Below are 26,984 nucleotides of genomic sequence, written 5' to 3'. Positions count from 1 at the left end.
AAAAAGTAATGAATAAAACGCGTGATTGAGAGACCTTTTTCAAAAGTGAAAAATAATTATACTGAAAAGGAAATTCGGAAAAACCTCCCCGTAGGTAGTGAAATCTACATCAAAAAAGAAGGGGACGTGACGTGATATTTGGACAATCGACGAATAGCTACAATGTGCCGAACCCCAGGATCTAGCCTGAACACACCAAAAGTAATCCTAGTGGTGAAGAAATTCCCCGGTAATGTCCGGCGTTACTGATGAGGACAGGAAGTTGATTGCCCGCCTTTTAGTTCCCGATGGTGTAATATGTAGGAAAATATGCGCCCCCATTTTATTTGTGCCCCCTTTGCCCCTTGTTGTCAGTGGGCAAATTTTAAGACTGGGGAAATAGCTTTTTATTTTATCTCTTTTAGCGCAACTGTGTCCGGCGAATTTAAAACGGAGAGAAACCGTCAACAAGTGTAGAAAAGCGAAAATAACAGGGGCAATAATAACCCCATGTACAGTATGTTGTCAAAAAAGCGTGGATGGGAAAATGATCACCTCCTTCAATGGCTCAATATATAGAAGTCCTTAAGGAGAGTGAAGGAAGTTCGATATACTTGAAGACATTTGCTTCAAAATATGAAACCCTAGGGAATCGTAGTCAGACTTAAGTGAGTATTTTCGTTTCGGTATCACACCAAACAATGATGTTGAAACAAAATGACTTCAACTCTGTATCTTGATTTTTCTGTTATAATTTTTACCATGTGGGATCAAGCTAGCCCTCTAACTACTTTTAACAGTTGTAAGTCTTCATACTCAATGTAACAGATGAAACCAGTTCTCTCTCTCTCTCTCTCTCTCTCTCTCTCTCTCTCTCTCTCTCTCTCTCTATTTCTCTCTGCAATCCCTTACATCTGCAGCTAATGTTTTGGTTTTCTGTGTTGATGTAAACATGATATGTGAATAAACAAATTTTAAAAAAATGAAAATACCATTAGTGATATCCTGTTTTGATTTATCAGCATCTGAAAATAAAAAAAGGATCATACATGATCAAAATATATAGAACACAGCTGTATAGCTTTGTAAAATAAGAAGTACACATATACTGTATATCATTTTCTGCGTAAACATATTCCTTTTCTCTCATATTTGATCAAATTCCTTAAATGATACATTAACCATACACATTATATACATAAACAAATTGAATTTCACGGAGAAGTTCGTTAAAAAAGTACCTTTATTCATTTTTAGCAGATGCTTCCAATTCAATCTTTTCCAGTCTACATTCGTCTTATTTACGTAACACATCAAATAGCCTACTGGCTTTTTGCTGCTATCTTCTAGCTCAAGTTCTGTTTTGAAAAAGCATGTACTGCGTTTTTGAAAAGTAATTATTGGAGTAAGTGAAGACATCATTTTCGATGGTTTCACGTTTTCACGGAATTCCAAGTTCACCTTTCCACCCGATTTTATCATAAAATCTGCGGACTCGTCACATTGTTGTATCTGCTGCCATCCTCTTTTCACCAAGGAATTTGACTTCTTGTTAAGATGGAACTGTTGCGACTCTATGCATTCCACTCGTAGTTCAATGACATCTGGGTCATCCTCGGGAATCTTGAAGAGGGTCAGTAGTTTACATTTTGACTGCAATCCTAGTAGTGTAAGAAAACCATCGAGAATTGTACCGAGAAAACTTGAATTGGACTGGTCTGCTGGAGGAGGACGTCCATCAATTTTTACCAAATGTGTTCTAGATGAAATAAAATCAGTAATCATTTAGGTGTAAGTAGTTGCATTCCTATGAAAGGCGAAGACAACGAACAACGATCAATCTCATCAATCATAACTATTGTAAGCAATACAAAATAGGGAGGTGGGCAAACACGGACCCCAGGGATATACCAGAGGTGGGATCAGATGCCCAGGAGGAGCAAAACATTCCCTGTCGACCGGTCACACCCTATATCTTGATAAGGTAAACGGAGTTATTCGTAGTCAAAGTCAGTGTGCCAAGAACGACCTAACAATCGGTATGAAACATATCAAACAGCATTTGACCCAATGATAAGTTATATAAGATTAATTTAACAAAGGTACCAGTAGGTTTTAATCAAATCCATAACATTTATTCTCATGTAAGTGAGAAGCATAAAATGGATTAAAAATCAGCAAAGCATAACTTTAAAAAAAAAAACCAATTAATATTAATACGTGAAAATAGAATGCACAAAATTTAAGACATGGTATTGAAACTCACATTGAATTTCCTTTCATTGTAAAAGCAACATTTTCCTTGGCCGTTGGTTCCATTAGTTGAGTAGACCAATTAGACTTTCCTGATTCTGAGGAGATGATGACGTATGTATTATCTCCTTCTCGTTTTTCAGGAAATTCAATCAAGCTATTTTCAACTGGGGCTGTCGTTGTAACTTGTATGCCTTCAGATATTGTGTACTTGTTGAATTCTTCTGGGTTTTCATCTTGATACCCTTTTATACGATCTTTGTCTGTCATGTGCACCTAACAGTTACATGAGCTTGTTAATCATTTCAAAATGCAAGTTATCATATGTGTAGAAATCAAAACTGATATGGATGGAGAAAGAATAAAGCAAATATTTTCATATGGAATGTCAGTGTAATGAAGCAGGAAGTTCGATGCATTTTGAAGAAAAAAGGTTTGTTTCAATTTTAAACACATGGTTGTGTTCTAAATGCAGCATAAAATCAATGTAAATACAGTTAGATCTACTCCATATACATGTATATACTTTATGCAAATTCATGAAATAAGAAACCTTGTATTTGGCGGTTAGACCCTTTGTCGTTGAGATTGGAGGAAGTCTGAAGGAACATTTAGCCTCAGGTATTGACATAGAGGAACCCTTGGATAGATCGTCCTTTGAAAATTTGTGTTCTCCGGATGGAAAATTATAGTGCACAACAAAGAAGTCCCCTGGCTCAATATCCATCGTGACCTTGTTTTCCTTGTAACATAAAAAAGAATTTATTGAATTGCAACTGCTCTTAAATTGTGAACTATTTATGTATACTATATGTAATACCATCATTTCATACAGCTAAGGCCAGACTATGCTAATCTCATGGCATCGCATATCCTATAATAGCACAGAAATGTTCACAATAAACATGAAATGAATGACTAATGAAGAGGTTAATATAACGAACAGTATTCAATTGCATAAATTCCAAAAGGTGTACATAATTCAGAGATGGGCAAACACAGACCCCTGGATATACCAGAGGTTGGGTCAAGTGTCTAGGACGAGTTAGAACTCCCTGTTGACAATTCATACAATGTACTTACGGTGAGCCCTGAATGTTCATTTAATTTGATCTAATTTGTTAGGCTAGGCTAATAAATTGCTTCGTATCATATCTACATTACTATTGTCTTGTGCAGATGGATCTACAAGCGTGCATCTTAAGGCGTAATAAGTTCTTTGGCAGGAATGTGACGAATGGAAAAGCTATAACGCATAAGTCCCTTCCTTAATCTCTAAATTCTTAAGGGTAAAGAAGATGCGGGTGTGACCGGTCGACAGGGAATGCTTATTCCTCCTAGGCATCTGATCCCACCTCTGGTGTGTCTAGGGGTCCGTGTTTGCCCAACTATCTACTTTGTATTGCTTATAGGAGTTGTGAGATTGATCACTGTTCATTATCTTCACATTTCATCCTTTGCCCTTAGAAGCGGCGTTAATGCTTTGTGATGTTTTAACCCGGAATTCCCGGCCAGTTGAATAATTACCAAAGCGATCGCATCTCCATATAATAGCCAATACTTCCTTTTCTATTTGGGCATATCTTTGCTCAGTTTCTGACATTGACCTAGATGCATAGACTACATGTTTTTATGTTTGTTTATGTATTTGCCTTAGGATGGCACACAGACCATGAGATGATGCATCCACAGGAACCATTACATGTATCTCTGCTTTTGTGTCATAATGCGTCAGACATGGAGACATGGAGACATTCAGCGCCCCATTCAACCTTTCCTGTGATGAACCGCAAGCCCATGCGTTTTTCTGTTTAAGCACCTCTCTGCTTTGACTTTTTGTGATTCGATACTAATGCCTCTTTCGTCTATAATATGGCCCATAAATGTTATTAATGACCTTGAAAACTCGTATTTCTTGTTAATAAGGGTGAGACCATAGTCTCTGAGTACGCTTAAAACATTTTGACTTGCTGCATATATACGAATGTTACCCAGGTGAAATAGCACACCTGCAATTCCAATTTTAAAAAAGAACTCACTAGCTGAATTTATTCCAAATGGAAGTGTATTGAAATAAAATCTCCCGTGTGGAGTTATCAAAGTTCTGAGCAGCCGTGATTTAGTGGCCAGGTTTATTTGCCGAAACCACAAGTTTACATCACGTTATTAAAATAATTTTGCCCCTGATGGTTTGGATAAAGATTCTTCAACAAAGGGAAGGGGTGATTTTCTCTATTAACAGATGCATTGGGTTTCTACAGGTCTACACTTATTCTTACGTGACAATTTGGAGCCACAACCATTCAAGTGCATCATTCGGTTGGTTCATCAAGCTTTGAGATAACACTCAATTTTTGCATTCTAACTCATCCTTGACCTTAATTCTCTATGCAAATTGTACCTTGCAGAGTGTTGAAAATGGATATTGTACATAGTTTTCTTTCAGGGATATATTGTATTCCCATTCAGTTTTCCCCAGTCCATTGAAAATGGTAGGGCATCTATCGTGGAAATATTTCTCTGATTTGGGCTCTTGCACGTTTATAGCCGCAATGTTTTGATGATGTGAAATGCTACAATTGCCGGTCTACGCAGTCGAATCAGAGTGGTGTCTAACAATTTTTGTTGGCGGGGGATGACTGAGCATAAGATATACGATATGATGTTATACAATTTTAATGTTTATTCATTATATATTCATACATTCTGTATTTACGGTAAGACACCAAGCTGATTGTTAAAGGAGTAATTAATCTTTGGCTTTTGAATTTAGGAACCTTTGGAAATGTCGTTCTTTGCACACACAATATCCTGCCTCATTATTAGCTGAATTTTTTTTTAAACAACAAAACTTTCAAACAAAACTGAACAGCAGATAAGTAAATACATTTACAAAAAATAAATTCCCGTTTACTAACTTCACTTTATTAAATATCAAACAAAAATAGAAGACAAGACGAAGTAATTATGACACAATTACCTCCACTTTGACATTTTGTGCTGATTTCCACTTCCCGTCCTTCCGCACTTTCCCACCCACAGAAGACCAAGAAAATTTATCGATGTTGTCAACACACACAGTGCTTGCTGATCGGAATCCGTCCATTTTGTAGGTTCGGATCACCTCGGTAGGTTCAAAATCACTATCTTTGATGTCTTCGCTGCATTCTTCGGGTGAAACCTTTGTCATACTCAAGTCGAAATCCATATCAAAATCTGAATCGGATACTTCTTCAAAATCTGAATCAGTTACTTCCTCAAAGTCTGACCCAGTCAGCAGAGTCACGTCCTCTTCCACTTTTTCTTGTCCCGGAGGAAGGCTAAAATTTTATTTCAAATAGAATGTACAACTATTAAATCTACATGTATGTCTCAGTTGAAGTTTTCTTTGAAAGGTACTACAGAATGATATATTGTCTAATTATCGCACAATGTTGAAGGCAATAATGAAAATTGCCACCCCCAAGGAAACAGTTTTCAAATGGAGGCTGAGTGAGTTGCAAAATGGATTTAGAAAGGTGATAAAAATCCAATACTGTTGATCCTTAAATATGCGTGATGAATTTATTTTCGTGTAATTTCGCGAGAGGTATCACTAACAAATTAAAATTTTTGGTTTTTAGTTCTGTTCTTAAAACACATGCAAGTACTCTTGGTTAACAGAAGACACACGAATTTATGTTCGCGTGATTTGACGTATACTAGTCTTTTCGCCATATTAAGTACTCGCCTTAAAGAATCTACAGTACTTTCATAAAATTTAGTTGAACCCGATTGGTTGAAAAACCTTTGATAAATCATACTACATGTATTACCCCCTGAATAATGAAACAACGACCTACATCATGATAAAACGTAGCAACAGACAGCCCTATGACAGCAATTATAAAAACATATTGACTTTGCTTAAAGTATGCATGCATGGATTACCATACTTTTTCACTATTATCATTTAGGAGTTGTGTGTCCCCAAATGAGATTATAAATACCCTGCAATAATTTGAGTATACTTGTAACACGCAAAGTGATTGGTTGAACTCACTGGAAAAAAATAGTTCATATTGTACATGCATAACCTACATGTAGATTGAAAGGGGAAACGCCCCATTGACAAGCTAAGAAAACATTACTTTTTTCTTTCTGATTTACAATGCAACACTGGTGATTTTTAAGTGCATTATCAAATAAAATAATTAAAGATGCACATTTCATTCTTGATGCCAAACAAAACATAGATCTATCTACTTTTAACCCCGAAAAAACTGTGGTGCAATATAATTTCTGAACGATTATCTCCCTCATGCATAGCTCTTATCCTTGGACTAATTTGGCTCCACTTTTTGGCACGCTGTTTTTGGCTATATTTAGCTCTAAAACTTCACAGTTATTTCGGATTTCAAACATCTCGGTTGAGCATCACTGAAGAGACATTATTTGTCGAAATGCGCATCTGGTGCATCAAAATTGGTACCGTATAAGTTTTACATACATATATGTAAATTTAAACAATAACATAAAACAACGATATTATCACATATGCAAAAATGGATCTGTTATGTTTTGAAATATATTTGGGAGAAAATTCCTTGATCCGCCTCTTAAAACATAGAATGCGTCAAATTTTCAAAATGACTTCAAATTGATATCCGTGGATCACGATCAGTCGAGTGCTTCGTAGTATATTATACTGTGTCTGATTTAATTTGTGCCAATGATACATTCTGTGGTAGGTTTTTATGCAGTTTGAAATTTTTATTAAAATCCACAAATTATTACATTTTCTGGTAGGCTTTATGTATTGGAAAATTTCAAGAGTATGCATATCCCCCAAACTTTCAAGTCGATCTTAAAGATCCTGCGAAGTAAACATCAGGCGCACATGTGTTTGCTTAAGCAAAATTTCTTTAATCAAGATTCCTTGTAAATTTCACCTTAAAGAACAATCTTTCCATATCATATGAAGCACTATCTTGGCTGCTGTCAAGGTTGACGCTTCGTTTATGGTTGCTTATAAGTGATTTTGCATATATATAATTTCTATTTAGTGGCGATTGTTCGCATTTTTCAAAATTAAAGCTTGTTTAGTCTTATTGCATTAAAAGATAAGGAATGAAGCTAATTCTTACCTACATGTATGGTGTACGATGTAATTTAACTTTGTTCAATTTACAAACATTATCTTATTAATCGAATTCGCGGTATGATTGATTGAATATTCTTTAACTTCCCTCTCGAGAATATTTCACTCATATGGAGACGTCACCACTGCCGGTGAATGGCTGCAAAATATCGGCCTATGTTCGGCGCTTATGGCCTTTAAGCAGGAAGAAAACATTATAGAATCAACTATAAATCGTTTTGCTTAAATTTTGTATCCACATTCTCTAAACATTTCAATAAGTATCACATAATTACTTGATCTATTTTATCATAAGAAGCTTACCATTTCCTCTTGGGGTCGACACATTGACATATGCGGTGGCATGCTAATTCTATACTCTTTAGAATCGAGTTTAGGTCTTTTTGATCACTGCAAAATAGATTGGTTGAATGTACATCAACTAAACTTTTAAATCAACTATAAGTACTATGCACATGGTCGTGTTCGATGTCTCATTGTTCTCACCCAAAGCACTTTCATCAACTATGTGGGAATTGGAATATCGATAAATTTAGATAAGGTGTATCATTACCTATCTTAAATATATTGGGCAAATCCGTACGTCGCCGATGCATCAAGTCAAAAATAACATGTGCAATTCTTTTGTGCACAGCGATTTTCATCACTTTCATCAACTTTCTATATCTATGTAGCAATATTCCATTATCACCTGCATGTCTTTAGAATTGCAAGTTAGAAAAATATCTAGAAACACTGTCCACTATGATAAATTTCTAAGGATATGGGCCCTCTCCAACAGGAGTTGCTTTAGGCTCTCTTTTCTCCCATTTCATATTTGATTTCTAAGGAGTGAATTAGATAGATAGTCACCGATAAAAAAAAAAAAAAACAAGAACGCACCGTTGATCGAATTTCAAACTGTTACACTTTTTGGCAGAATTCTTGACATAGAAAATGGTTCTCTTAAATGATAAAATTGATCGATGCCGTTTCCTTGTTCGATTCATTCTGAAATATCTATATATGTATAGGTAATATAGAAATTCAGCACTGCCATCTCAAGGTTTGTTGATGAAAGGTAGACATAAAATATCAAAAACAGCACTATTAACAGCAAAGTTCCATCCATGTTACTATATGTTTAGTGTGTGTTCTACACATTTTACATTTTAACAATCCCAGTAAGTACATGTACATTATTAAACTTCTTTCATTTAAAACACATATTTCAATTAGATGTGATTTGAAAATGTAAACTCACTGTTTTACTACCCTTTTAACCTTCCTTAAAGTGTAATTCTTAAACCAGGAGAGAGGGTAAGTTTTTAAGAAAAGTAAAGATAACTAAAATTAATCAATCTCATAAATCCTATACGCAATACAAAATAGATAGTTGGAAAAACACGGACCCCTAAACACATCAGAGGTAGGATCAGGTGCCTAGGAAGCGTAAACATCCCCTGCCGACCGCTCACACCCGCCGTGAACCCTATATCTTGATCATGTAAACGGAGTTATCCGTATTCAAAATCAGTGTGCCACGAACGGTCTAACAATCGGTATGAAACACGTCAGACAGCATTTGACCCAATGATAGGTTATATTGGCAAACTAGATCGTTAAAACGACCATAGAATTTGCGAAATGCTGCCTTTAAAAGAGATAGAAAAGCTTTATTTCTTCTATCTTATAATCGTCTCCATGACAAGTCCATTGATTTAAAATTGAACGTACAAATGCAATTTCTCATTATTTCCTTTTATTCTGTGAACCTGGCTACTATCATGTGCTGACTCCAGATCACATCCATTCTGTTTTAGTTGAAGGATATTTCATTCAGATCAATTGTTAGACTGTTCTTGACTACGAAATATTCATTTTACCTAATCGAAATATAGGGCTCATGGTGGATGTGACCAGTCAACAGAGGATGCTTACTCTTCCTTGGCAAATCATCCCGCCTCTGGTGTACCCTTCGTGTTTGTCCTTCTCTTGGTTTTATTTTGTTTGTTGGAATTGTGAGATTTATCACTGTTCTTTATCTTCATTTTTTTTTCATTCAATACAGAAAAGGACTGGGGAGTAGACTATAAGATATAAATCAATATTTAATATAATTCTTGTCATGTATTATTACAAAATTATCATACAAGTCTACAAAAATTGAAAAGTTTTTACGATGAAAGATACATACGTCTTAGAACACACAGAGAGAAAAAGATTTAAAGTAAAACAAAGTTTACAAAATACAAAACAAATACAGACAACTGAGACACAGAAATTAAGTAACCTTGCAGGGTAAGGACTTCATACCTTTTAATGTAATCCCTCATCAATTGTTTGCATTCTTTGATTAAATCGCACACTGAACTTATGTCCGGCTTGAAATCTACCGGTACCTCATTAGACGAGCTACAATATAGTTTATTTCACATTTAAGTCGCGCGTTCCAACTTATAATAATGCAAGTATATCTATATTTCCTATAAATTTACATGCAAGTGCCATTTGACATAACATGGTTATTAACTAATGCCTAATATTCAGCAATAAATTTCATCAGTAAGTTAATTGTGAGTACTAAAGAAGAGGAATATGTTTTCCATAAACAATGTCCATAATATTAACACCAGTAATGTCTGAATAAAAAATCACTAATCGTTATGACATCAATTGGCATGATAAAGTAATACATGCTTATCATAATGATGACAGAAAATTCACTAAATTATCTCCTATTTCTGGACAAAGTACTCGTACACTGACCTCATGCTGCGTACAATGCTGACTGACTGCTTGAAGAGTACCCGTGTTCGTCTAAACATCAGTCTGTATTTCGCCTTTTCTGAGTTCCTTAAAATAAATTCTGAAGAAGTTTGATTTAGAACACATATACACATAAAACACATCCACAATGAGGGAAAACACAAAATATATAATATATAAGTGTTCGTTTCGTTCTTCATTACGGTGCTTTATGTATTTGGCTTTGTGGATGCGATATTTCTCGGTATCGTGTGTTGTTGAATTTCATTGCTGTTTTGCATCATTATTCATCCACTGCATCATCTTGACCAGTCTGTATACCTTTTTTTCCTGTTTGTTTCATGGTTTTTCTCAATTACCCCCACCCCAACATTTGTTTGTCATTTATATGTGTTCGTGTGACCGTCTTTGTCGTTTGACTCGTATTTACTGGTTGACTCACCATAATATAAATTATGTAATACCTAGCGTTATGTAATTTAACGTATAACCCGTCTTCTTTCGTTTCGGTCTTCATGTTAACTTGAATTTTGAATCCTAGGCACCTGATCCCACCTCTGGTAAATCCAGGGGTCCGTGTTTGTCCAACTACTGGTATCTATTTTTGATTGCTTATAGGAGTTGTGAGATTGATCACTGTTCGTTATCTTTACCTTTCATTATTGTATTGTTCCAGATTGTTTCACTTAATTTTGTCTTCTAAAGCAAGGTTCCAACATAGAACTGATTTTACGTCTCTTCGGTCTTGATTATCTTCATTATCGACTTTGTGTTTCTAAATTGTACCATTATTGAATGTATTACATAATTTTACGTAATCCTGTCTACTAAAACACCAATTCCAGCACAACTCTTTCAAATTCGTTTCGGATTTGAGTATATGCATATCATTATTATGTTGTTACAGATTATTTCACGTAATTTTTGTATTCCAAAACAGTACTTCGTTCAGATATATTTTGTTTAGTGGTATATACGACTTATCTTATCGGGTTCACGGCAAATGTGACTGGTCAAAAAGGAATGGTCACTTCTCCTGGGAATCTGATCCCACCCTTGGTGCGTCCTTGGGTCCGTGTTCGCCCGGCCCTTCATTTGTGGCTGGTAAAACTTTTTTTCTTACACTAAGCAAAGGACAGATCGTCCCTAAGATTTATCTAATTCTTCATGTCGTTGGTCAAATCGGTGCTTTTATGTAATTTTTTTTCCATTTGACCTTGTACATGTATCTACTATGTGGATACGACGATTTTAAGTATCGGGTGTTGTTGAATATTAGTGATATATGTGTATCATGTAAATGTGTGTATAACGTTCAAAATGTACAATACTTGCTGATTATCAATATTAGATATAAATGAAGAGAAAGTCTAGGCCTAAACGACAGTTTCATTAAATCTGTTCGCATGCTTGTTGCTGATATTTTACCTTTCTCCCTCCGGCATGCATTTAATTACTTCCCTCGCCAGACCGCATGCTCTTTGTATGTAGTAGTGCTGTTGAACCATGCAGACAAGAAATGGTTTGAAGTCGTCAGAGGATCTGTAAAGAATATATCGTGCGTGCTTCTTACAAATGCAGCTATGTTAAAGACACTACACAATACTTCGGAAAATGGGCACATTATGCAAAAGGTATCTTCTTTGTATGAATGTTGTATCACTTAACAGGTCGAATGTTGTTTGATGTGTACCATACCATATTACTAGGTTGTTTTTACTACGGAGTACCACATTTACTTGATCATGATTGAGGCATACTTTAAACTTTACTGATTTGAAGACGAGATTTTGCAATCTTTAATTTCCAAAATGGGAAAAGCAAGATCATGTATCAGTTGATAATATATATTTGAATTCTAGCTTGCAACGTGCTTACCAACGGTATGACTTTGCACACGTTAAGAATATTGTGAAATGAATTAGGAGGGGGCTATTGGCGCATTATTCACCAAAAGGGGGGGGGGGGTTCGTAATTTAATAGTCGATTAGAAATGCGGTACAAAATGTAAAATAAGCAAGTACTTTAAATGATTGAACAATTTATATGGTAAACGATTGAGAGGTGCTAGTTATGCATATCAAACAAAGCAGCCTTTAAACAGAATTCTTTCGAAAAGGTTTGCTAGATATGAAAAGCAGGTTAGGATATTTATCAACAAATGCTATAAAGAAGACAGGATTGAGAGCGGATATGTATCCCTGGAAACTCCAGTGGTGGAGCACTGAGGAATAAACATCCTCGATGACCAGTCAAACCCGCCGGGAGGCCTCAATCTTGATCAGGTATGAAACACGTCAAACAACATTCGACGTAATGATTGTTCGTATAACATATAATGTCATTATGACAAGTATAGAATATGCTGAATTTAATGCTGAATTTAAACGATACTTTTGAAACCATTGTAACATCCTTTTATCTATTGGTAGGCTGCCTATATCAAAAAATTAATTAAATTCCGAACATAATCTAGCACATCAATTAAGATAACAGGCATATCCGACATACGCAGGTGACAACGGAACATATAAAGTTGACGATATAGAAGGTAATTCATCCCGTTGGTCACAAAGTTGAGGTCTTAGTTTGCAGTTAACTTCTTTCTTCAGTGAATCATTCAATCATGAAGGCGATATGAAAGACTATATGCATGTGTCTTATACCGGGATGTATCGAATCGACATATGAATGAAACTGAGAACTGGTAATAGGTAATGGACAAACGTCGCCGATGAAAGCCACAGCAAGCTATTTCTTTCTTTTTTCAGGTACGGGGTTTTGGATAAATTCTGTCACATAGCAGGTCAACCAATAAAGGAGTACAATCTATATCTTAAATTTCAACAGACTGCTGGAATACCTTATCTCTGAAGACTGTATTCAATAGATGTTTTCAATGACGAATCCCTTTTTATCATTAACTTAAGAGTAATTGTGTGAAGGATCAGAAGGCCAGGGTGTTTAACAAACTAACCTTAATAGGTAGTGGCTGCTCCAGCGACACGCGTTTGTTATTGGTTGCTTGCTTGATTGTATATTGTTTAACGGCCCTCTCATGAGTTTTTCACGCATATGGAGTTGCCGGTGAAGGGCCGCAAAATTTAGACCTATTCTCGGGGCTCACAGCCTTTGGGAAGGAGAGGTCTTTAACCTGCCACTCCTGCTGTGGCAAGGACCGCCCTATTTAATCACCTCTTACGAAAAGCAAGGGGTACTGTGGATCTACTCGGATCCCCTCGGGATCGTTCACCATTGGAAGTAAAAGTTAATGGTAATTCGGATGCCTTAAAATGGACGCTTCATGTTACGGATGCATTGGCATGGTAAAAAAAAAACCACTCATCTGCTTCGAAGGTAAGAGCTTTGCATGGGTCTTAGTTTATTACACTTCATCTAAGGCAGGTGTCATTGGAAAACGTTTTGAACGGGATGTACAAATCTTACGAACAAATAAAAAGTCCTTAGTGTGTTCTATGTTCCGAAATATTGAAACAAAATACATACCGAGCATTGTTTCTTTTCATTGCTTTTAGCACTGGATTGATTTGTTTAGCGACACATTCACAGAACGTTATACAGTATACATGCAAGTCTTTCCTGCATCTATAAACAGAAAATAGACACTCAATTATAATACCATCACAAGTTCTAAAACACACAATCTCAGCTATCGTAAATGTAGGATGCATTCCATGACCATGTTTACCACAATATCAATTATAATATCATCACAGGTTCTAAAACACACAATCTCAGCTATCGTAAATGTAGGATGCATTTCTTGACCATGTATACCACAATATCAATTTCATGCTCTAGGGGTACATATGGTTGTGGTAGTGAGGATATGCCAATGACTTCAAAATCTCTTCCAAGAAGAGAAATGAAATCAGTTAAATCAAGTCCCCGCATATTTTTTCTCAAACCATGCAAGGTGATACTTCTATTTAGTATATAAATATACATTGTAGTTTTACCGCTCTTTGTGATGTCACAATCAATATTAGTTTCGTAAATGAAAAAGAAATTCCAGCAAATCATCAATAATAAGTTATGATGCTGTGTGTAATATTGATTCTTACGCTTGGATATCAGTTGTTTGAACACCCTCAATTGTGGCATCGTTAGAGAGGTCGGTTGAGGTTTGAGGTGTGAAGAAAGACATCAGACTATCGAGTAGCTCTGGTATGTGACCAATGTCTTTTACTTTTTCATGGTGGCGAATTGAAAAGCTGGAAATAAAAGCATATGGTGTTTCAAGGACAATAGTTTTAAATGATGTTTTTCCATTCCAATAATTTGTTTGCGACGAGGTTTTTGATTGGATTATTTTGAAATGGTATCCATGTAGTACTCAATAGGCATATCATATATTTTTTAATAAATATCAATCTTATATTTTTTTGCAATCAATTGGCATTGCTATATATTTTATGATTAATAGAGGTGTTATATATTTTATAATCAATAGGCATGGTATATATTTTGCAATCAATAGGCATGTTATATTTTTTGTAATCACTAGAGATGTTATATTTTGTAATGATTAGAGACGTTATATTTTGTAATGGCTAAATATGTTAAATTATGTAATGGTTAAAGATATTAAATATAGGGCTCACGGCGGATGTGACCGGTCGACAGGGGATGCTTACTCCTCCTAGGCACCTGATCCCACCTCTGGTATATCCAGGTGATCGTATTTGCCCAACTATCTATGTTATATTTTGTAATAGTTAGACATGTTATATTTTGTTGTAGCTTTTGTAATTGATAGGAGTGTTTCATCTTTTGTAACTAGTAAGAATTTGCGATATAAACAATAAACAAAATATAGTGGACAATACAGCATTATTAAGTACTTTTCGTTGGGAACGTGGTTGGTTTATCACTTGAATAATTACATTTCAGATTTTAAAAATATATAAATATATGCTACATGTGTTTATTATTGGAAGGAGGATCAATCATGAATTTCTGATTGGAAATGAAAAATATTCCTTACGAAATAAATATTCTATGCTTAATGTATTTGCAAATAAAGAGAAATTTCTGTATTTTACGTATCCATACAAGGAACTCACCTTTGTGCAATCTGGCCGCATAAATCGCACACTATTTTGCAAACATCGTTGGCTATATCAAAGGTCAATGGGAAAATATCCCTGCAATGTCTGAGTAGAAAATAATTTACATGTACGCTCACATTCCAATTTTGTATTTCACATTCAACGCATGCTTTATATAATCTTAAATATACATATGTAATGACATTAAATGATTCTTTTTAAATCCAGTGTATGCATCACCGCTATCATTCCCTACAGTTAAAGACGTAAAACATGTTATTAGTTATGTAGACACTTAAAGTGGTAATACAGAAATATATGGGGTCCTTGAAAAAATCATATTAGGCGAGGACCCCATACATTTCCGTATTACCCCTCAAAGCGTATATATAACGAATTAATCCCGTCGCTGATTTTAGACCTACCTATATATAAATTAAAGTCATTTGGACATTATTCATTCTTGTTGCTTTTCTACTGTACATGTATACATGTAACAGTCATGATAAATGACTGCAATGTATGTATTCTTGAGATACTTTATCAAACGTACAACAATGAAAAAGTGGCTGCAACATTTAAACCATCAACAACGGGATAAAAACAAGTTTTTCAACAAACTGTAAATTAAACAAGAGGTCCAAGGGCCTAGAATCGCTCTTCTAATAAATTGTACAACCCCACCATTTCTATTCTTAGCCTCTTAGTATTCTAAATCTTTAGTTAAATCCTAAGAATTCAAACAAGTAGGTCAATGTGACCTACTTTTTGGTTTACACATTTTGAGAACCCAAGAAATATCAGCTGACAAAGTTTGATGATTTTAAGCCAATTAGTATCTGAATATTGAAATATAGCTGTCAAATTCCAATCGTAGGTCATGGTGACCTACGTTTTGGTCAGCGAACTCCGAACATGCAAGACCCATCAACTGAAAAAGTTTGATGACTGTAGGTCAAATAGTATCTGAAATATATAAATATAGCCGTCAAATTCCAAAAGTAGGTCAAGGTGACCTACTTTTTCGTCAACACCCTTCAAACATGCAAGACCCAACAACTGACAAAGTTTGATGACTGTAGGTCAAATAGTATCTGAATTATATAAATATAGCCGTTCAATTCCAAAAGTAGGTCAAGGTGACCTACTTTTTGGTCGACACAAACCGAAGACTGAAGATGCATCAACTGACAAAGTTTGATGATCCTAGGTTTTACAGTGCCCAAAATATGCATCTAAAATTGAAAATGTGAAATTTGAATATCTGCAAAATTCAAAAAGTACGTCACTGTGATCTACTTTTTTATAAATATGTTTCAAGGCCTCAAGATGCATCAACTTACAAGATTTGATGATTCTAAACCTCTCGGTATTTGAAATAACAACTTAAAATATATCTATAAATGATAAGCCATAAAATTCAGAAAGTAGGTGAAGGTGACCTATTTTTCAGTTGACGCATTTCAAGGTCCCATGATCCACCAACTGACAAATTTTGATGATCATAGGCTTCAAAGTGTCCAAGATATGCATCAAAATTAATTTTAAAATAAATACCTGCAAAATTCAAAAAGTAGGTCACCGTGACCTACTTTTGAGACAACTTGACACAAGGTCCTAAGATTCATCAACTGTCAAAATTTGATGATCCTAGTCCTTATAATGACTAAAATATCAAAGATTTAAGGAAATATAAATTTAGGTCAACTTTGAAGTGACCTTGAGACCACGCCCTTTGCCCCAGGGTAATGCCTTGAACAATTTTTAATCTACAACATATCCTCATCCTTATGTGTAAGTTTGGTGATAATCTGCCCAGTGGTTCTTGAGAAGAAGATTTTTTAGCAATCACTACTTTTGTTTGTATTTTCCTGATTATTTCCCCTTGTTAAAGGGTCACATCCCTCTATTTATTATGTATGAAAGCCCTTGGGCCAATGATACCCTGTAACAAATTTGAAAAAAATTGGCCAAGGGGTTCTTGAGTTATAGCCCTTTTTCTAAAAAGTTTACGCACACCGCACACCGCACGAATGGCCATACCATTAGCTCTTTGAGCCTTCGGCTCAGAAGAGCTAAAAATGAATGCATTTGTTTTCCTATACTTATGACATCATAATAATCGCTGAGTCCAGTGACAGGTTATATGTATTCTCATGACGTCATAATACACATATGTGGTCAGTAAACCACGTGGAAGGGGCATATTGACAATATTAGGTTAGTAAGAGACATAACATCGTTGTATGTAATATTGATTTCAGCCAATGAAATTTCAAGATTTTTGTCAGAGGCAGGACAATACATAATGACAGTCTTTCTTTAAGTCTTAGGAATCTTCATATGTCTCCCAGCAGTTCATCTATGACATTTAAAAATTGGCTGGCAATTCCGTACATTAATTCTATTTTTAAAAACAATTAATTTATTGGCATTCCATGTATATGTAATAAAGATATCATTTTGTTATCCAAAATTATGGCATTCGAACTCATGATCCAACTATAGGACAGATGAATCCATTATATCGCTGTATATTATATCTCCTACCTGAATCTGATGACAGGTGAATCCTTTGTACCGCGGTATATTAGATTTCTTACCTGAATCTGATGACAGGTGAATCCTTTGTACCGCGGTATATTAGATTTCTTACCTGAATCTGATGACAGGTGAATCCTTTGTACCGCGGTATATTAGATTTCTTACCTGAATCTGATGACAGGTAAATCCTTTGTACCGCGGTATATTAGATTTCTTACCTGAATCTGATGACAGGTGAATCCTTTGTACCGCGGTATATCTTCAGTAGAAGATTCAGACACGTCGTGGTGTCGGTAATAATGTTATGTCCTTTTGTCCACGCTTCATCGTTTGTCCTATTTAAACATATGCATAAAAACCTCTTTTCGTAAACTAGATATATGTATTACATAATGTGTTAACGTATAGATAAGATGGGGCAATATCTTCAGTAACATGTATCCCAATCTGCAATTCATTTTCAATATCTTTAAACCTATTTTCATGTATGATATATGATGCTATAACTTTATGAAAGTAACGATAATGTTGGAAAAGATCGTATTCAGTGCACAGTATAATGAAATTTGACAATACCCATTTCTTACACATATAATTGTCTCATTTTGCATACTCACATTGATAACAGAGAAGCCTTATCTTTCAAACTTCCTATGTATGTTCTGGTTTCTTTGATTCCATCGGTGATTATATCATGAACTTTACTGAAACAGACGGTGTAAATACATACCTCTTATCTTTAATTTTCATTCATTAACATGAAAGGTGAAGATAACGAACAGTGATCAATCTCATAACTCCTATAAAGGTGAAGATAACGAACAGTGATCAATCTCATAACTCCTATAAAGGTGAAGATAACACAGTGATCAATCTCATAACTCCTATAAGCAATACAAAATAGAGAGTTGGGCAAACACGGACCCCTGGACACACATGTAGTGAGACATACGAAATTAGAATACATATATGTCAATTAAATTATATTTCCAAATTGCTGACTAGAGAATAAAATAGTGTACGCATTGCACCTAAATCACTGTTTAATCGTATTCCTATCAAGTGTATACATAAGGATACAAATGTTTTGAAATTACCAAGATATATCCCTGTGCCTGTAAGATGTAAAATACAGAAATACTCACATTTTGTTTTGATCTGCTCTAGGAAGTAATTGGATTAACTTGTCAGCTGTCTGTTTTATTTTTTCTGAATAAACGTAAAAGCATAAAAGGGAATGAAGTAATACAAGATTTCATTACTTTTATAATCTTTCAACAAAAATAAAAGAAAATAAGTCATTTCATTTCCACACACATTTTATCGTTTCACAGAATAAATCTCATTAGTAATGAAAGAAACGATAGAAAGTAGTTCCCCTGGGTACCTTAAAGACAACTGGATATCACAATTGAACAGGACTATGAGAGTCCAAGATTTGTGTGTTATTATTATATATGATAGCAGTATGTTTGATAGATATTCAGTGGCAGCGTTTTGCAATGTAAACACACATGATTTAATTAGAATTCATCATATGCTTTAGCACATTGACTACAATGATACAGAATCCTAAACTTTTCAGATATAATACAATCCTGATTTGTTTTAGAAGCACACTATCGCCTCATTATATCGTCACCTTTGACTCAACCATTTTGGCATTATTTCGAGGGTGTCGTTATCAAGAGTTTGGCCATTTTAACTCAACACTTTAACGATAATGGGGTCATCAAATTAAATCATTATTGTCTTTTTGTTGCCGTCCGATACACAATATGTAAAAACACGCAGGTATTGGTTCTTGAAATTTTTTTGGGATAGCATGCGCTTGTGGTTGGTGGTTTGATTGGTTGGTTGTTTTAAGTCCCGTGGATGATTTGCCACTACCAGCTGTAAGTAAAAGTACCACAAATTCAGACTTATGTTTGGAGGTCAGGGTCATAACAGTGATGGTCCTTTAAGGTGACAACGTCTATCGCGACACGGGACCTCTGTTTTTAAGGTCGTATTCGAAAGACAAGTAATTTTTACTTACTTCTAAATACTCCTTAAGCGTTTGGAGAAGGAATAAACAATACCTAACTGTACATTGTATGGCATGAGAGGGGCTCGAACTCACGACCTTCCGGTCACGAAGCGAACGCTTTACCACTGAGCAACTGCGACCGGTTTCTGCTCTTGTGTCTTTGTATACCATGTAAATACAGGATTTTATGATAGTTTCCATTTTGTCATGGTAGGTTTTACAATGATTGAATAAGTTTAGAAGTTCAGATACAAGTGAAATAACTAATACAATTTTTTTGTTTCTGGAACATTAAAATATGATGGCACACATAAAATAAACACAAAGTCACATGATACACAGAATTTACAACAGTTGAAGGTAGCTTTGTGTGCATGAACAATCACAATTTGGTTTCTCTGTCAGTTCATTGTGTATATTGTATCTGAAAATGTCACTCGACTATCTGTACCATCGGATCATCATTTTACTTTAATTTAGAAAATTTAGAAGAGAGGGGGCATCCGTGGCCGAGTGGTTAGAGCATCGCGCTCAAAATCACACGGCCTCTCACATCTGGTCGGCGCGGGTTCGAATCCCGCTCGCGCCGATAAATGAAAAAGTTTCCCAGTTTACTTTCGGAAGGTCGGTGGTCTCTTCCCAGATGCATTGTATCTGGGTTCTCTCTTCCACAAATAAAAAACTGGGCGTCACCATATAGCTGAAAAATTATTGAGTTTGGCGGAAAAACATCAATCAATCAATCAATAATTTAGAAGAACTGCCATTACAATATGTATCTTACCCTTCTACATTGACATTTGGTTCTGATTTATTATAGCATATCATTTCAATAGAAGTTGAAATTTAACATAAAGACAAATATACAGAAAACAATATGGGAGGTAATAGAAACTCCAAATATTTCAGTCATCAAATCATAGCGGCATATTGTTGACTTTAATCCCAGAAAGCTTTTCATCTCTATTTGAAAGCGTTCCAGTCAAAAAGGGTTCACGTCCCTATCTGAAAGCGGTCTCGCAAAAAGGGTGCACGTCTCTATCTGATAGCATTGTAGTCACGAAGGGTTCAAATCCATATCTGAAAGCATTCCAGTCAAAAAGGAAAAAGGGAGGATAAAAACATTAAGTGGTGCGTCGCCATAACGACCAAAAGGGAATTTGGAAAACAAATAAATGTACAACCATATCTGAGAAAAGTAGCAGACACATTTCTTTTTGAAAGCAAAAAATTGGCCATATTCACCGTAGGAAAGTGAATTTTAAAGAAAATGATATCCGACTTTTCTCTAACAATAAATAGTGACAATAATGTTTGAATGCTTGATTTATAAGTGAGATTTATGTGGACAAAAACATCTCAAAATGATTGGGGTGATTTGGGGGTTTTTGTGGGTTTTTTTAAAGCCGGAAGTTACCGTTTTAACTTCTGAGAAGTCTAAAATTTTCTGAATATCCAAAAGAGACCGAATCATACCATGCAAAAGGATACATTAGCTGCACAGACTAATTCTTTCAAAATCTTCATGCATGCCAGTAAAAGAATTAAAATAAGATTAGATGTATTAATGGGCTTAGTATATTTGAAACTGTGATGTTAATTGATAACAACGCTTAACTTAACATCTATTCGTTGCGTGCCTCTTCATGTGATAAAACCTGAGTGTAGAAATTAGTACGATTACATGCTTTAAAGGGCGCCATTGATTATCTTTTTAATCAATGTCTTAAAAATTGGTAACAATACGCCTGACCCGCTTGGATATTTCGAAGATAATTAAGTTTGTGTTTTACGCCATAGCAACAAGCAAGACTAGTATCATTAATTACAGACGGACGAGTGGCAAACAACATCAGTTCCAGAACATTGGCATATTTAGTCGACATGCTTTAAGTAATCTAGTATTAGTGTGTAGGTTAAAATTATTTGAAAAAGACCCGGCATGCTTTCGAGATATTTTTTTAAAAATTGAGAAAAACGTGTCTAATACACTATTCAATAAAATAAGTTTTACACAGTGACGACAGCTCGGCGTTTTAAAGGTTTCAGTAAATGTACCTTATATCGCAACTTAACAAATGTTTGACGGGAATATTCACTAAACACTGATAAAACAAAAATCTATATTTGTTCTAGTCAACCTGAAAAATGCAGGAGATCACTGGGAGCTGGAGAGAAATCTTGTAAAGTATGCATGGAATATGTTTCATGTTTCGGTTTTTACTTAGCGTTACATCCCATTGATAGTACCCGAAATCGATTCTTTAAAACTCTAGTTTACAAAACGATTACAAAAATGTTTAAGTCGGAACAGTGACGATAATATATTCGGCCACGTTTGATAATAATTGATAACTATGTATTGCTGAAAACAGTGCCAAATCCAAGTAAGCAACGATACATGCCTTACCATACCCATTTTTGTTTCAAAAACAATATATAGCTGTGGTAGTTTATTTTTGATAAATCGATTATTTTACAACCTGCAATAAAATGATATAACACCAGTATACTAGGCAACATTGGCGTTCAAGTTGATCATTTCCCCCAGGCTTTCCCGTTTTCAAAATTTCATTTAAGTGTACACGTGTTTTCATAGACTTTCCCTTTTTTTAAACTTACATTTCAGTGTGCATGAACATGTAATTGACACACACGTTCACGTTGAAATATAGACAAAGACTTCCTTTACAAACTTTCAATAGCTCTGATATCAGTAGCACTATACTTACCCATCGCGTGGAATTTGAATGTAGCTCCAGGTCACTCCGCTCATCAGGTGCACCGAATGTTGAAATGAAATAAAACAGGCGGACTATAAACGTCTCATAGATAGTCCCGGAAAATTTTCTCCGATCAAATTTTGAATTTGCAGAAAACTTGGTTTGTGTTTTCAACGTAACGTCCATGCAATATTGTCAGAAGTCAAGGTAAGGCAGCTTAGTCATCTCATTTTCATTTAATCAGGAAGTTTAAATGCTGCAATGATAAGCAGAAAATGTTGTCTATATATCGACCATTAGATTTAGATTACCGAGAAGGTCTTTGGGTTTTGTACCATTTAAATAGATATGATTCAATGCTACACTCAATCAAGGTCAGGGTATTCCTTAAAGACGCGATTCTAGCTGTTCATTCGTCAAACTGAACAAGGTGGAAATCCTCACATCGACGAGATTTTCCTTCTGAACCATAAAAGATCGGACCATTTAATTGTTAAACGAAAATACGCTTATAATCATCTAATCACAAAACATGATAAACAGAATTGTGTCCATTATGATGTCCATTATGCGAGAGAAATATCTTATCTTGGTTTTCATTTCCATTCCCATTGCTGTAAAGTACACCACATACAACTCAATTCGGAGGGCCAAAGACAGAAATGAGACACGTTCCGGAGAGATAGATATGATAAGTTGCTTACCAAGTGTAGTCTTCTAAATTGAAATATGCATTGTTATAAGACTGTTGTTTAGTACATTTCAATGTCCAGTCACAGTTTCACTCTTTTAAAACAGACATCTGTACGCTCAAAATCACACGGCCTCTCACATCTGGTCGGCTTGGTTTCGAATCCCGCTAACGCCGGTGAGTGAGAAAGTTTCCCAGTTTATTTTCGGAAGGTCGGTGGTCTCTTCCCAGGTACATTGTGTCTGGGTTCTCTCTTCCACCATTAAAAACTGCGCGCCACCAAATAACTCAAAAATTGTTGAGTGTGGCGGAAAACAGCTAAATGATCAATCAATCCATCGTACTTCAGTCTTGTTTATACCATTTTTGTAACGATCTTTGTGGATGTCGTAATACACCGCCCAACATACATGCACTTATCAAATGCGTGCATTGCAGAATGACGCCAAAGTTAGATTGCTAAGCTTTAAAATTGAGCTGTAAGTATGTTGATATTTCATATTAATGATCATTTATTCATCTTATTGATTATGATATTTATATCTTAAATCATGACAGTTATTTGTTGTTTTAATTTTGTTAATTAATTAAACTCTAGTAATAACAATGCTACATATCTTTTTATTACACATAGGGTACAATACTTCAATATGTTTTAGTAATGAAAGGTGAAAGTAAAGAACAATGATCAATCTCATAGTTGTATATATCACCTTCACCTTGCATCCAAACACATTTTGTTTTCACGATTACAATACCTAATATATATATTCTGTATTCAGTGGCGGATTTAAGGGGGGCGCAACCGCGCCCCCCCCCCCCCTCTAAAATTTTCAAATTTAAGGTAAATCGTGGTATTTTGTTTTAGTAAAATGTATTAAACGATACAAGAAGCAATAATTTCTTCCATTCCCGGAGAAATAAATCCAAAAAAATCTTTTGATTTCTTGAATTACTTTGATGGGATAACTTAATTTTTTCCAAAACCCCCCAATATTTGCGTCATTTTATTAATTTCACCTTATAAAAAATGATAGAAAATAGTACAAATGACTAAATAGGAGACATATTTCCAGCCCTGTAATGTCCAGGAGGTTCCGGAGGCTTCGCCTCCTTGGCCCCAACTAGGGCTTCGCCCTGGACCCACTGGGGGCCTAAAGGCGGCCCCCAGAGCCCCTGCCTCATAAAGTGGCGCCCCCCCCCCCGTAACTGCAATTCCTGAATCCGCCTCTGGTGTTGCTTATAGGAGTTATGAGATGAATTAGTTACGAAAACACGGATACCTGAAGCACAAATTTTATTCTTGACTTCATGCTTAGCAGCGCAGTCCAGATAGAATAAAAAATCATTCAATGAATGAACACCCGGACTACAATGAGGCGTATCACCCTAATGCTTATACGTGTAAAACTGCAGCATCATTAATCTTCACATTGAAAGCATTGCATATAAAAGCTGCAGGGTTAGACTCGTGTTATTGTACGCAAGGATATTCTCGCCTAGTGTTGCTTGTGTCAAAAGGCCTTAAAACACTTCGTGCGATTCTCGATTCTTCCAAAGTACTTTTGTTTTATATAAGACGAAAAATTAAATGCATCGATTTAGTATGTTTTAAATGCATTTATTTATGAGTCAGGTTTTAAACGCATATATCTGGCAAATTTTGCATGCATGTATTAGGCAATTTTTTAATGCATTTATTAGGCAAGTTTTAAATGTATATGTTATACAAGTAATAAATGCACATTCAGCACGTCCTAAATCTATCTTTTGCATAAATTTTATTCATTTATGAAACAAGTTTTAAATGCATCTATTAGGCAAAATTCATTCACCAACGATGTGGGGACAATTCAACAAAAATAAGCGAGAGGCGACAATTTTCACTGAGAGTATTTTACACGTTATGTATTATGTATCAAGCTATTCGATATGCAAGAGCTTGCTCTGCTAATGGTCAGTTTTTAAATAGAGACAGGCTACTGGCAAACAAGTTGATGGTGCAGGGGTTTCAACGGTCTCGTTTAAAGTCATGCTGTCTGACGTGTTTCATACCAATTGTTAGGTCGTTCTTGGCACACTGATTTTGACTACGGATGCTTACTCCTCCTAGGCACCTAATCCCACCTGTGTCCAGGTAACCATGTGTGCCTAACTCTTTATTTTGTATTGCTTAGAGGAAATATATCTGTAAATCAAACCTGCCATCGCGTCGCAATATTTTTATTGATCAATATGTCTATCTTACAGGTACAACTTGTCTTTTAAAGTCTGGTTTACAAAGTAAATTTAGTTAGAAGTAAATGTGCAGATAACAGTGATCAATCTAATAACTCCAATAAGGAATACAAACTTAAGAGTAGGACAAAACAAACACAGAGCCTGGATATACATGTACAAGAGGTGGGGTCAGATATACATGTACCAGAGGTCGATCAGATATACATATACCAGAGATGGGGTCAGATATACATGTACCAGAGGTTGATCAGATATACATGTACCAGAGGTGGGGTCAGATATACATGTACCAGAGGTGGGGGTCAAATGCCTAGGAGGGGTAAGTGCAATCATCTAACTTGATATAAAAACAAAACATAAATACTCAAAAGACTACAATAACATTTTATTTACAATGTTTATGTTTCTGGTTTATTTTTATATCCAAGTTCTTTGTTAAAGTGTCAGATGTAGCGATTACCTTGTAGCCCATTATCAATCGTTTTAATTGGCAATTAACCTCTTGCATGAAAAATTCAGAATACTGACTCATCAATTTTAATTAAACTCCCAATTTTATCATCGATGCACTCAAACTTGTCAGTTGATAATACGTCCCATAGGCAAGAGACCCATAGGCCACATTGCTCAGCTGAGTACATTCGTTTTTTATATGGGATATCAAATCTCCATACGAGTCTCCTCTGGTCCCAAAGATCACGGTTTGAACATCAGGATATTCTATTTTGAAACGACGTTTGCGTAGCTATGAGATTGAGCACTGTTTGTTATCTTCACCTTTACTGGAGTTATGAGATCTTCACCTTTACCGGAGTTATGAGATCTTCACCTTTACTGGAGTTATGAGATTGATCAATGTTCGTTATCTACACTTTTCATACTACGCTTCATTGTGACTCTTACGAAAATGTAGAAGAATGTATTGGCTTTGCGCGTGGTCTTTTCTACTTCACATGAAACGTTTCGCGCACTGTATATAACACAGTAAAATTTGAAATGATGGAGAACCCTGGGAATGTATACGTTATAAAGCATCAGATATTTTATCTACACAATTTTTCTTGATATGTTATCTTCTACACGTGCAAACAGCGAGAAGTCGATATCCGAAACTATCCATTATTGTGTTTTTCGTCCGCAAAATCTTCATTGCTGCTACTTGCTGTTATGTCTACATTATGCAGGTCTCCCTAATCATATCTGGTTACACAAATAAAAACTGCTCTCTTTTATTTTGATTGATATCATGGCATCTCTAACAGTGCTCTTAGTTATTTTTCTTGATTTTGGTTGCATAGTTTAGTTAATGTGAAGATTATTTTATATGCGATGAAAAAAATACGTGTACAAATAGGGAATTTACTATTGAAATGGAAACACAAAATTGAATATAATTGTACATTATGTATTTCTTGAACGGGTACATAACCACACAATGAGAGGATGTTCCCCGGAGCTGTGTCAAATTTAAGACTGGTATGACAACTGGTACTCTTGGTAGATCCGCAAATCACTGTTCATGACCTTGACATCTATGACTAATCTGCTTTAAATAAAGGAGGAA

At 35.4% G+C, this 26,984-nt stretch overlaps 1 protein-coding gene across 1 annotated transcript in view; it reads right to left on the bottom strand.

The window, feature by feature from the left end:
• The window catches only part of LOC125665479 (uncharacterized), a 25,276-nt gene extending 1,724 nt beyond the window's left edge, over positions 1-23,552 (bottom strand). The window contains exons 1-17 of the mRNA XM_056152247.1: positions 23,193-23,552; positions 22,498-22,744; positions 18,882-18,945; positions 18,354-18,440; positions 17,955-18,071; positions 15,208-15,297; positions 14,206-14,355; positions 13,628-13,726; positions 11,549-11,662; positions 10,121-10,207; positions 9,668-9,766; positions 7,676-7,762; positions 5,213-5,552; positions 2,786-2,974; positions 2,246-2,508; positions 1,221-1,738; positions 972-1,004 (exon numbers count right to left, since the gene is read on the bottom strand). Coding sequence (XP_056008222.1) covers positions 972-1,004; positions 1,221-1,738; positions 2,246-2,508; positions 2,786-2,974; positions 5,213-5,552; positions 7,676-7,762; positions 9,668-9,766; positions 10,121-10,207; positions 11,549-11,662; positions 13,628-13,726; positions 14,206-14,355; positions 15,208-15,297; positions 17,955-18,071; positions 18,354-18,440; positions 18,882-18,945; positions 22,498-22,501 — 2,341 coding nt within the window. The 5' untranslated portion in view covers positions 22,502-22,744; positions 23,193-23,552. The remainder of the gene's footprint in view (positions 1-971; positions 1,005-1,220; positions 1,739-2,245; positions 2,509-2,785; positions 2,975-5,212; positions 5,553-7,675; positions 7,763-9,667; positions 9,767-10,120; positions 10,208-11,548; positions 11,663-13,627; positions 13,727-14,205; positions 14,356-15,207; positions 15,298-17,954; positions 18,072-18,353; positions 18,441-18,881; positions 18,946-22,497; positions 22,745-23,192) is intronic.
• Positions 23,553-26,984: the final 3,432 nt, after the last annotated feature.

This window comes from Ostrea edulis, chromosome 10 (assembly GCF_947568905.1).
Source record: "Ostrea edulis chromosome 10, xbOstEdul1.1, whole genome shotgun sequence".
NCBI classification, from domain to species: Eukaryota; Metazoa; Mollusca; class Bivalvia; order Ostreida; family Ostreidae; genus Ostrea; species Ostrea edulis.
The sequence above is the reverse complement of the archived record's forward strand: the minus strand, read 5'-3'. Positions and strand labels throughout refer to the sequence as shown.